General features: G+C 46.8%; 1 protein-coding gene across 1 annotated transcript; it reads left to right on the top strand.

Moving 5' to 3' along the window:
- Positions 1 to 11,003: 11,003 nt before the first annotated feature.
- On the top strand, positions 11,004 to 12,865 carry LOC124306972 (glyoxylate reductase/hydroxypyruvate reductase). Its single transcript, XM_046768201.1, has 6 exons — positions 11,004 to 11,201; positions 11,512 to 11,690; positions 11,769 to 11,958; positions 12,044 to 12,207; positions 12,267 to 12,557; positions 12,634 to 12,865. The coding sequence occupies exons 1-6, from the start codon at positions 11,167 to 11,169 to the stop codon at positions 12,747 to 12,749; spliced, it is 975 nt and encodes a 324-aa protein (XP_046624157.1). The 5' UTR covers positions 11,004 to 11,166; the 3' UTR covers positions 12,750 to 12,865.
- The last annotated feature ends 312 nt before the right edge of the window (positions 12,866 to 13,177 follow it).

Raw genomic sequence — 13,177 nt, 5'->3', positions numbered from 1 at the left:
GAACTAATTATAATGCAACAATATGTTCGACGGTGCGGTCACCGGTTGTATATTACAGTCGGTAATATCGCGGAGTGCGTATAGTAATAATGTAATATATGGTGTGATCGATGAGGGCTGATTGAGTCGTAATATTGGCCCGGGTATCGCGTTGCCATCTGTCGCGTGCCTCAGTTATTACGCTCTGGTAAACATATAGGTATCAATTCATTACACTAGGCAAACTAATAAAACAACCTCCTTATGCCACCTAAAATTGTATTACCCGCAACATTTTTCGGCAAAAATCCTTTGTTCAATGCGCACCGCTCGCTGTTTCACCTTTCATCCGACCAACCAGAGTTTACCCTTAGCGTTAATTTCGTACGCTCTCAACATTCCACGGTTATCAATCACGGTCTGTTCGACTCGTTCGTAACACAGGTTATTTTGAAATAAAAATTTTCACGAGACATCGAGTAACAGATGCGGTTCGAGTGAAGTAAGAAAAAGGGTATCGTCAGCCCCCGCCGTCAAAAATCATCTAAAAAACTATCCAACAGATCAAGGGCGACTAGTATTTGAATATGATAAAATCCTTCGTTGTGTAAACGTCGGGTTGGCACTGCAACTGCTGAATCGCATTGTGCCTAGAGATGCGCGTGTGTGCACGGTATGCGGATACTTGCAGGATGGATGCAGAGAAACGAGTGGAGCGGCGGGGGGAGAAATTTCTTTTGCGACTGGATATAATACGGACAGAACGGTACGTACGCCTTTTGACGTTGGTTAATCATATATAGTGAGGATTAGGGCTATTTAACATGCTCCATATCCCTCTTATTTGCTCGGGACGTCGCTACGGGAGTCAATACAAAGCAAACACTGCATCAGGGGCGAAAAGGGGACGCCTGTAGGGTGTCGTCGACTGTCCCAGTCAAGCTCTGGTAGGAGCTGCCGCTGCCGCCGCCGCTGCCGCAGCCCGAGGTGGCGAGCCTGGTCCGGGCGATATACGTGACGGTCACAATGGAACCCGAGAGCCCTAGGTGAGCCGATATCCAGCTGCCTCTTCTCCTGCAGCCTCCCATCCACACCTCTCCCATACACTGCAGTCGCGTTACTGTCCGCCTCGGTTCCTGCTCTCATTCACTTCACTGTCCTGAACCAGCAGTCGGTGCAGTCATGCGTTATATTGCTGCTACTTACGGCTATAATTGCTGTATACTTCTCACAGTGTCACGTGCAGAGGCTTTCCGTGTCAAAAATTTGTCGTTGGGTGTTCGAAGTGTGCCCTACTACTGTTGAGCACTCATGGACTCATGCTTCAATCTCTTTCCTGCGATGTTTCACATCGTTTGACAATAATTCACGATTGATCCTGTGACTTTTTTTCAACGACAATATCCGCTTCGTTCCGTTTCATGACTTTGGTGATGCTAATCGAATTAGAATATGGGTTGACAAGGTCTAGGTTAGAAAGAAATTAGGTAAAACCGAACCATTGGTTACCAGTACCTCTACCCTCATTAATATAAATTACACGGAACTACAATGACATTGATGTGTCACCCCTACAACCATGCATTCATGGGTACAGTATAAGTGCGCACGTATGCTTGGGGCAGAGTTGAAACTGGAATGCGCAAAATGCACGGAGACCCCTGAGCGCCATAGTCAAGAGTTGGGCTAGTCCGGTTCCTCCTCCCCTCTTGGGTACGTCACAACTCACAATTCTAACACGAGCTGCAATCTACTGCATGGTTCTATCTCTCTCTCTCTCTGTCTGTCTGTCTCTCCTTCGCTCTGGCTCTCTCAATCCACCATATTTAACGCCATTTGCCACATTATTATTGCCCGCTTCACTCATAATTTATTGCTTGGGTGCTGCCGCTGCTAACCTCTCCTCCTCTCGTCGAACTTTTTTCATCTGTAGAATTAAGCCCGGTGAATATGGGCGCAGGTATAACGTGCTTGCGTACTCTGTAAAGAAAAGACATATACATGTACAAAATAATTGTGTTTGACGACTTCGTTTTTTCGAGATATTTGAGTCGCACGATCGAAAGAATATTTGAACGAGCTATATCAATATCAACACACATCCGTTTCGTGTGTTTGACGTACGATTTTTTTTTTTTTCAAACACTCCGCGATCTTAACGGACTAGCTCCGACTGGCCACAGCTCTTCTGACGTCTTCGAAAGCGCACGTGGTTTCAAACGAGGCCATAGAAACTTTGACAAATATTCATTTTTCGGTAGAAAATGAAAAGCAGAAAAACATGTTCGGTTTTTCTTTATTTTACTATCAGTGTAATTAGTTATTTCTTCACCGTGTCAAGGTGCTCAACACGAGGCCAATTTTTTCTTACAAAATCTGTGGATTTAATTTTAAAGGAATGAGCAACCGCGTTAACAAAGAGACATTCTTTAGACCTCGTGTTTATAGGATCAGTGAAATCGGCACGAACCGGTCGACGCGCCCCGGTGAGCCATGAATGAATTAGGGTAATTAGTGGCATCGTATAACTGTGGGCGACTGGGGGCTGAGAGCAGCCAATAAACTGTTCCTGCTGTTGCTCGACTGTTCCTTTACCCGTGAATAGGTATATACGCCTACCCAAGAACTATATACAGACATCTACATAAACACGAAAGTGAGCTACTCGGTTTGTCTGGGTTCAGTTACCCGATACAGTTGTGACTGCTTATACATAGATATCAGTCGTTAAACCCGGTAGGCACGGAGCTACAATTATTTGACTGCCTAATTTAAACCCCGTTAAATAACAATATATTCACTCGGTCGCGGTGAAGTGAAACGCTCGCGTTACTACATACATACACACTGCTCTACATCCCATCGGCGAAAGCAGGTTGCAGGTTCATTTCATCCGCCAATTTGACGCCCCTTAATTAGCCAATTTATACGCAGTTTCCGACCAGCCCGAAAGCTCCTGCAGCTCTCGAACAAACCGCGATGGATTTAAGGTACTTGAATTTCATCCCGTATTATCATCATTATTTTTCAATTTTATCCCTTCTCATCAATCTCGTCGTAAAAATCGATTCCTTCTTTCACCTTACCGGGGTAATTGATCAATCGGAACACCCGTTGCGTATACGAATGCGTGAAAGGTTGATATACGGTAAAATTGATGACAAACATTCGCCCCCTGAATTAGCTGCCGCATAGTCACACCGTCGTCGGCTGCAGTCCATGCATATAAATAACAACCGCAGGGCGTTTGAACCATAAGCAGTGAAGGACGCACCTCATCCAATGCCCGGTGTCTCTTCATCCGTTACAGAGCCGGCAATGAGACCATTCGACTTCCCGGTGTGAACTCTCGACTCCCCGTTGTTCCGCGTGCGTGTAGGTATGCAGGAGCGTGTGGTGTGCGGCAAAGAGAGCCGCGACGAACGAGAGGCAAACACCGCGGAGGAAGTTGTTACCCGCCGCAGAGGGGATACGCCCCGCCCAATTTCCCCGGTCCAGAACCCAGGAAAACCAGGAGGAAACGCCCCGAACCCGACGACCAGCTACCCTAAGAGCCCTTTCGGTTCCACTCGAACCGGAATCAAGCCCTTCTACTTCTCCGCTTCCGATGGCTGCGTAAAGGACTTCCAGAGAAGAACTGATTCACTATTTAAGCACCAATCGATGCTGGCTACTCAACTTCATGGACTGAATTTCATCATCGACGTCACCTTATCCAATCGCCTTTTGCACCGCCGCCTGTTAACTGATTAATCCATTAGAGAGACGACTCGCGGTCAGGCGAGAGACCGGATGTCAGCGTCGTGAGGGAATAGTGCTGTTTCCGCCAGTCCAAATGGGGGCTTATCGTACACCGAATGTGCCTATGATAAAGCGATACGCGCATACACGTGTAAAACTGTCGTACGTGAACGCCTACTAAACGGCTAGAAGTTCACGTAAGAAAGATTTAGGTATTTTCACTCTGGCTGGCAACAATATTAAGCTGGCTACGTTCTCGCTGATTTATTACCATAAAGTTGGTATTTATAAACGCGCCTTGCGATAAAGCTCGGCTAAATCCCAGCTAAAATATAATGTTGATACACTGCCGAGGATATCTTGTTCACTTCGAGGTATAAACACACACTACCGCGTGTTACGCCTCTTCGTGGGTATACACGACCAGGTATACTATCAAAATTGCTGCACACGTAGGTTAGCGTAACAGTCGAACGGGCAGTGTAGCCACCTTAGTTTTCCGTACCCAACGAGCGGGGTAAACCAACACAGACAACAACAACACACCTATCGTGCAGGGAGTACCGCAAACACAGGAGAAGTCAGCCCCAAGCATATAGCCCGGTACTACCACCACGTATCCCATTGCACATGTAATTATCTGCATTATATAAACTCGTATTAAAATGATTTACTGCAGCCCGTTTCACGGTAATTTACCTATTTGTTCAGCGCACCCAGTTCATGCCAGATTAACACCGCTTCAAATCGGATATCCGCGTCGCAGTAGTTACGCTGTCTCATCTTCAATGAAGAATAATTACTGTATCAGTTTCTGCTAATCTTCTGGTCGTGGTAAACAGTGAACTGGAAATGCCTTCTGGCAACCCGTCCATTACCGTTACTGGTACTATCAGCACTCTGATTTACGTCGAGGACATTGAGGCAAGACGTCACTACCTACGACATTTTGAGAATAGAGTGCAGGGCTTGAGATAAGCGGACCTGCGACGTTGGTGCCAAAGTGACGTTTTCCCTCGACGTGTCTACTAATTGATACTAATGCTCTCTCCCTGCCGGGTTTGCCCAGCACCCCTGGTTACCCCGCACGGCACTAGGGGGCCAAGCCGCAGTCTGTAAGTGCGTGTTTAGCGCAGCTATACCCTCTCATCCCACTCGCCAGATGCCGCAGTTAAACCCTCGATTAAGTGCCCTTCGCAATCCCTCCCTCTCTCTTTTCTGCTCCTCGTGACCACCTCCAACAACTCTCAAACATGCAGGTTGAGGTCGAGCACTCCAGAAAACGGTCTGGAACTCGATACGGATTGAAAACCGCAACTTCCGCCAAGAGGATGCGACAGAATATATGCATCATTTATGGTCACTACAACTGCGGTTGTTACCACCTTCATAAATTCCGTATTCTCTAATCTGACTTTGGATTCGGTGTATAAAGCAATTCACGACTAAAATCCAACTTCGAGCAAGTTTTGGAGAGAACGTTCAACACTCGGAAAACTTCACTATATAAAAATTAGTTTTTACGCAAATCAACGCACCTCCGAACCAACTGGTCGTGGACGTAACCTGCGATTACACATACGGAATGTGACTACATAAATGAAGCAAAGTATGACCACGACTGGTACTAAAGTGACCAAAACCGGTACATCTACGCTACTGGGATAGATTAATCGGGTAAAAGGACTGCAATTTCTGCGCGAATGCAGTTGAAACAAAAAAGTCACATGATCGTATTCAAGATTAAACTGGCTCGTCACGGGGTAAAAGTAGAGGCCGCTTGAAAACAAGGAAACGGCCCTTTTGCCCGTGGCACCCCAGGCGCTTGGCTTGCCCATTGTCAAACAAGGGCCACATCGAGTCGGGGGTGTGGATCGTGAACCTCGCAGTCACTGCAGCAAGCGGTCGAATAAATTGATCCCCGGGCTTATTACGTCGGTCGAGCCCTCATATTGCGAAACGTCAGTGGATGGACGGGAATAAGTAGACAGCGAGTGTGTGCAACCACTCCCATGTATTATCGCGCCATATGATGCCTTATTACATTAGCATAATCCCACGGACGGCACAAAGGGCCGATCCTTGCAAAGTCGAAACGGGAGCAGTGGCGGCGGCGGCTCGTCGTCACCTATCCAGCTCGGTTAACTCGGATCTCGATAAACCAAAGGCGACCGACCGTTTGCTGGTCGCGGGCAACAAAATCAATAGCAAGGCGAACGCCGCCTCCCCCGACACGCCGCCCCCCGCGGCTCTCGGAAAACCGAGATTCGCGGATATTGTGGATTGAGAAACTTCTTGGACAACCGTTGCCACACCATCAACCACGCGCGTCCGACTACCGGAGCAACGACACCGCAGATCGACACGAGCAGCGACCTCTTCGCGAGGGGAAACCGGGAACTCGATCATCCCTCACTTCGCTCCCCCACACGTTTCTCCGTACAGTTGGAATCCCTAAATTTTGCCGTTTCAATTTTCCGTCGTCGCGGACACTTGTTTTCAGCAAAAGTGAGACCGGAGAAAAAAATCTGAGATATCTACCGTGGAGGGCGAAAAGCGGTAAGGAAAAAGAAAGAGGTCAAGCGAGGGCAGCGATTTAAGAGAAGGCAGGGAAAGAAGAACGGACTCGTTCGGTGCATCCGCCGCTTACCGCGCTTCGCCTCGCAACATTAATTAAGAGCCCTAATGACGCCGTAAAATGTTAATTCCAGGGGCTCTATTACAGCCTCTTAGGAAGTCGCTGCCCCCTCCGTTTCTCGGCCCTCAAAACGAACGACGATGTCCCTTTGCGGCAACCAACGTCTACGTATAGCAAACAAATTATGATCCGTCGTTAAAGACATGTCGTTTTTCATATTTTTCGTTTTTTATTCGTCGCGACTTGCGTATTGATTTAAAAAGGCAGACTGCAGAATTGTGTCCAATTTCCTTCAATCATTTCAAAAATCATCCGAACAAGGTGATTCTAATTCCCTGGAGGAGAATAAGAGCTAGGGACCCCAGAATACCCCATAGCAAAAGTCTCGCTCGCTGCGCGGAGCTATCTTATATTCCGAATGAGTTTTATTTTCCACCGGTTGGCTATTAACTTTTACGTGGTACGTTTACTTTTTAATCTCGAGAAAAAAAGAAGACCTTTCCCCGCGTATATTTTTAATTTAATCCCCTCTCTGACCCCTTCTATCCCCCTTTCTTGCACAATCCTCGCCCACACCGACGCAGGCCTCCATTTTCCGTCATAACCATACACCCGTTATGTGCCTCGTACTTGGATGCAGCAAGAGCTAAAACGTACCAGTTCTAGCTCTATTTATGCGATGCGGTGCACCGGAGGACAGCCTCTGGAGATACTCACTCACTACAGCGAGCTCAGCAAGCAACGCCTTGGCTGAATTGAGCGGTATCAGGAAGGCAAGCGTCTTAATTAATCCGCTGCAGCTCGATGAGGGCTGCTGAATTCAGACAGACAATTTATGCTCGCAGAGAAGCTAGTGAAAATGAATAAAAAAAAAAAATACCATCACGCACATACGTTTCCGAGTAAAAAGACAGGAAAATCCACACCCATTAAGAATGTCTGTTAAGCTGTAGTGTAAACGCGAGCCGGTTGTGAATCTCGGTTAAAAAGTACAAGGTGGAATTTTGTAACACAGGGGTAACCCGCATGTAAATGAAAGCCGAGTAGAAGAATGATCTCTTTTTAATTCAACACGACCCTCGAGTTTTATTGCTCGGGCAAAAGGAGAGAGAAAGAGAGAAAGAGAGTAAAGGAGGAGACCGCCGCGAAGTGGGATCGCTTGTTTTTATACCGGGGTATAACACGACGCCGCCATTACGTTTAATCTGGCGCAAAAATGCTGAATATAAACCTTAATATAAAGAAGGTTGCGAGCGCGGCCGCTGGTCGAGGGTAGACGAACGGAGGAGGAAACGGTCGGAGAGAAAGAGGAGTGCAAATGAAGCTCCAAGGATCACCCGCGCCCTCTCCTCTCCTCTCTCTTTCTGCATCCACCTCTTCAGCAAGAGTTTTCTCCGGCCCCTCGACACCCGAGCACTAGCTTTTATCTCCTCGACTTTTCCACAAGCCGGCAACCTGGATGGTTAGTTGCCTGCGTCGCCTCCACCTTCTACCCATCTTCTCAGTTTTAAAAATTCCCTTGGTACTGTATTTTATACCATTTTTCGCCCGCACACGTGTACCTCTTATCTGTGTCCAAACAATAAACTGATTTTAATCGTAATAGTATAATGAGAACATGTATAAGTATTGACCTTTTTGACATGAATCCATTTGCCTCTTACAGATGTAAACTCCGAAAGAATTTAATCCTGAGAAAGTGCGAATAGCATCTAAGATTTTTAAAGGTGTTATGACGAAGAATCGATACGGACGTATGATTTCAAAAACTGCAGTTTAAAGGAATACGACATCAATCTTCACAAATGAAGTGTATAATGTGAAAGGTGCACAAGTTTGGTAAAGTGTGATTTCACCGTCATCATCTTTCCCGAACCTCTGTGGACAAAGTAACCATTTGTCAAGATCCCCGTGTACAATCCATCTCCACAACTATACTTGTCACACTGCCAGCCATGAGAAATTCTACCATAGACACAATCATTGATTTATGTTTACTACATCAACAGCATTTTAGTCACGAATATAGTAACAAAATCATCTTACAATCCATGTTTCGAACTGTACACTAGCAAACCTCAATACAATCCACGAACGCATTACGTAGCTGCCGACGTACGTACGTCATCACGGTTTGCATCACTGGGTTTCGGAGTTCGAGCATCATAGGGTGAAAAACATTGAACCCCGTGCAAAAGCGGAATCAATGGAGGGTAATTAACAACAGGTGGAATCGCCCACTCCACCCCGGTCCGCCTCAACCGACTCGACCAACTCGATGCGGGGCTTGTATCGCAGGGCTGCATTTGCACGAGCTTTAGGCTATCGAGCGACGATAGGTTTATAGCACTGCGGTGAGCCGCGCCAGGTCACCCTGATGCAGGCTCGCGTGTCGCCCGGCTCGATCTCTCGACGTTTGCTTCCAATTGTAACCTGCTTCCAATCGACGCTGACCAACAACTTGGCAAACCCCGAAATCAGTGACTCTCGATTTGTTCGACGCTTCACTCCGACCTTCGAGTCATCGACTCGAGAAAATCACGGTACAATTGTAAATGATGTGCAGACTCGTGTCTTTTCGGTTCATTCGACATTACATCACCCGGCCTTGTCATAAAAGGAATTATAGGTATGAACTTTGATTAATCTTTGTTTTCGTCGGAGTGAAAAACTGGGTAAAATCAAACGAATATCCTGCGTGTTCGAGGAAAGTGACGAGCCAGACACACCCGATTCACTGCTTTGAGAGTTACTGCTCGAGTGACGCGTATCTCCTGGTCCAGATAACTGTACGGGGATGGTTTCCGGATCCAGGCTTGGGCACGCTGATCCCCTCCACTTTATGCGAGTCTATTGCGGTGACAACCCATTGGATCCCGAGCCGACAATCCGGTGAATTCCAATTACAGGTATTCGGAGCCGGAGAGTGATTGCCACGGTATCGTGATCATTTGATGCAATATATTTTAATGGTAGTTCTACCACTCGCTGGTTTCCGCACTTCTTAAATGAGAGATGAATGTAACTCCTCGGAGGAAAAACTTCTGATGCGATTACGCCATGCAGGGGTGTAGCCGCTATATACCCTGCACCGATGTATAATACAGTTTTTGCCCGTTGAGGAACACGACTCTGACAGCAATTACTATAGTGAAGCCACCGCAACTATCCTGTTTAGCCATCCTAGCAATCCTATCAGATTAAACCCGCGTCTCCGAACTAATCCTCAGATCGAGGTTTTGTCGGTTAGCAGGCCTTGGCTTTGGCTTTGGCGCATCTCATCAAAACTTAAACTACATGCACACTTCTATCTCCGACAGTATGTGTCTAGGAATACCTATTTCTAGACAATCATATTCTCCAGCATACAGTATACGTGTAACTTGGATTCTAATCCAGCTAGTCACTCGAGGCGTTGCGATGTAGCTCGGTAGCAAAAACTTGAGACTAGTTGGCGGCGTCTATGCGTGGTTGAAAGGATAAAACTTCAAGCGAATTGTGGCTGGGTTAAATTTCGATCGGTTTTATGCCAACCATCGACAACTTCAAAGTAAGATTTTTGAAAACGCTTTCTATCTATACCTCTAATTGATTTTTCGGAGGGGGAAAATCGCGAAGAACCGATCCTGCCACCGCTGCGTCTTGGATCAAATATGAATTTCACGACAGAGGAATGGGAACGGAAGTGGAAGGAACCATGAATATCCGAGCATCAGACGCCCTCTGGGACATGAAAAACTGCGAGGATCTTGAATAATAAGGCGACTCCCGGTGTGATTCCCAATCTGCCGAAGGAGCCCAAGCTGAGAGACCAGGTGCGCCCAACGGTCGAATCGTTTTATTCCCAAGCCCGAAACTCTGCCCACCCCCTTTCCCCGACCTTCTTCACATTTATATTCGTGTAATACGAATGGCTATTCATTTTTGAACGCGTTTTTCATCGGGCCAACTGAGTAGTGAAAACTCTCGCAGATTTTCGGTTGTTCCATTCCAGCAAACAATGTCGATAGATTTGGCGGATCATCATTCTTCAATCACTGTGATCGTTCAGGAGAATCAAATCATTCCGTGGGCGTGATGAAGAGGGAAGAGAATTCTTGTACGATTATATAATTTAAAATAGCGTATTATGAAATTTATATATATTTAGACGTGTGTTTATCTCGACGATGTTGTTTGAGTTTAGCGAAAAACGGTTTTACGTAACTTATCCCAAGCTTTTATCACACTTAAAACATCCAACTTCAACCCAGCTCTATGCGGGCAGTCTCACTCCATTGCCCTCACCCGTTTTTCTTCTTCTAATTATCTCCACCTCCCTTTTTAGCGAAAGCACAATCACTCGGTTTGTCTAGCTCGCAGTCACGGCGAAATAATCAAGCATCCGTTGTTCAAGTATCCAAAATACTGGCAAACCAGATGTTCTTGGTGGGTAAACTTGACGTAGTTATCAGTTATCGGCTCGCTGGTGATATTTTGACCCACTGAAGACTGGCAATCAATAATTCCTCAAACAAAATGAATTCAGATCATATCTTCACCTTATCTTTTATCGGTGATTGAATATGTGCGTTGAACAGGCCTTCTGTCAGATCGTTGTGAATGTCACGAAGAAGATTGGGGCAAGTTCGTACGATGCGATTTGTCTGACAATTCGTCACAGGTGTAATTTTCCTCGCGATTCGTAGGCGTGAACGTTGTATTGCTCTGCAGCGACCTCGGTAGGTCACGAGACAAAAGTATGTGGCACATGTCATACTACAAGCGAAGATGATTCGGCCACGTGTTCTGGTGACAAGTACACGGATATGATGCAGCCAGGGATCGAGCTGCTGAAAAAAACGTGAGTTAGTGAAGATTTTAGTTTGCTGAATAAAAAGATCTTGAGGAGCTTTCACGAGTCGATCACAGAGAACAAAGAACGTCTTTCCTCCGCGTTGGAAAAGCACTCTTACTCCCGTGTCGAATGGTCGATTGTACGCCTCCTCGCGGTGCCGCTAGCTTTTAAGCCAGCATTAAGCTCGGGTCCACCGAGTGCCGACCGGCGTGCGGTAATACAGACATCTTTGTTCGTTGCGATCGGTCCTTTACCAGTGGTGAAACATCCAGTAGTGAAATTTCCACCATGTCGATTGATGACCGGTGCACTGTAGATGCGAGGTCTTGCTATGTCCCGTGCCAGAGCTCACGCGGGAGGAAATTTCGGCCGGTTATCCGGGGCCCGTGCAGAGCAGAGAAGATCTTCTAGGACACCTCAAGAACTCCTGTCCGATCGATGGGATTGTTTGGTCCAACAAAGTCCGTTGCGACGCGGAAATGCTCGATCTAGCTGGTACGAATCACGATCATTGTGGTAATGATGTTCCAGCATATTGTTGAAAAGTCAAAAATCCCGTTCACGATCTGACAGGTCCGAGTCTCAAAGCGATCGTCACCATGTCTTCGGGGTTTGATCACATGGATGTAGATGAGATCAGACGTCGCGGAATTCAAGTTGGGCGGTCGCCCTTTGCTCTTGACGCGGCCGTCGCGGAAGTTGGAGTGATGCTGGCCCTCAGTGCTAGTCGGCGAGCCCACGAGGGGCGCCTCATGATCGAACGGTCGGTATCAACGTGCACCTGAACTTTGAACCCCTTCGACCAGCTCGATAAAAACCCACCTTCCACTTTCAACTTGTCTCATCAGAGGCCAGTGGGAAAGCAGACCGCAGTGGCTGTTGGGGCACGGACTTAAAGGTGCGACCGTTGGTATCGTAGGACTGGGTGGTATAGGTCGAGGAATTTTAAAGCGGCTGTCTAACTTCGAGGTCGAACGCTTCCTCTACACTGGACGATCTCGCAAACCAGCTGGTAATCCTAAATCATACCATTTGCAACACATCTCAAAAAATTTTAACTTGTTCAAACAGACGATGAATTCGGGGCCAAATTTGTGCTTCTGGATGACCTACTGCGTCAGAGCGATTTCGTGTTTGTGACTTGTGCACTGACCAACGAGACTCGCCAATTGTTCGACGCTGAAGCGTTTGCGAAAATGAAGAGGACGGTTGTTCTGGTGAACGTCGCTCGTGGACCAATCGTTGATCATTCAGCACTGATACAGGCTCTACGCCATGGGACCATATTTGCAGCTGGCTTGGATGTTACTGACCCTGAACCACTTCCGGCTAGTAGCGAACTTCTTCAAGTTCTAAATGCTGGTAAAATTAATCACATACCTACAGGCGGCAACCATCTGAAGGTTGTTTCGATTTTCAACCACCTTTCTTTTTACAGTCATCACTCCGCATATGGGTAGCTGCACTGTTAAAGCAAGGGCAAATATATCTGTATTAGCAGCGCAAAGTTTGCTGCTCGCACTTTCGGGTGAACCGATGCCGTATCCTCTATGAAACGAGCTACTTAGGTTCCGCTAGTAAATTATCGCGAATCAGAGATGTTGGTCAATGAAACCGTTTTTCTTCATCTCATAAACAGCAATCTCAGAATAAATAAATTTATCGCGTTTTTACTGGAGTGAATTCATTCAAACCTCAGTTGATACCCACACTGTAAATTTGAATTAGCTGGATAAAAGTCCCTTGGTTCTCAATATGGGGCACCCGTACAATCGGCCATTAGAGGAATTGGTGTTTTCGTGAAAAGTGTTAAGCAGATTGCCGCTCCCTCAAGCTGCACCCCCAGTCTGTCTTCGGTTGTTTTATGTCTCCATTAGCATTCGGTCCCTCTCGACAAAGACGTACGTACAGTACCTTACTTCTGCGGTTTGTCGCCGCGACGCCTCTGGAGTGTAGGCTAAGATTTATTAGCAGCCCCCCTA

Source organism: Neodiprion virginianus, chromosome 6 (genome assembly GCF_021901495.1).
Source record: "Neodiprion virginianus isolate iyNeoVirg1 chromosome 6, iyNeoVirg1.1, whole genome shotgun sequence".
NCBI lineage: Eukaryota > Metazoa > Arthropoda > Insecta > Hymenoptera > Diprionidae > Neodiprion > Neodiprion virginianus.
This window is presented reverse-complemented; position numbering and strand designations above follow the sequence as displayed.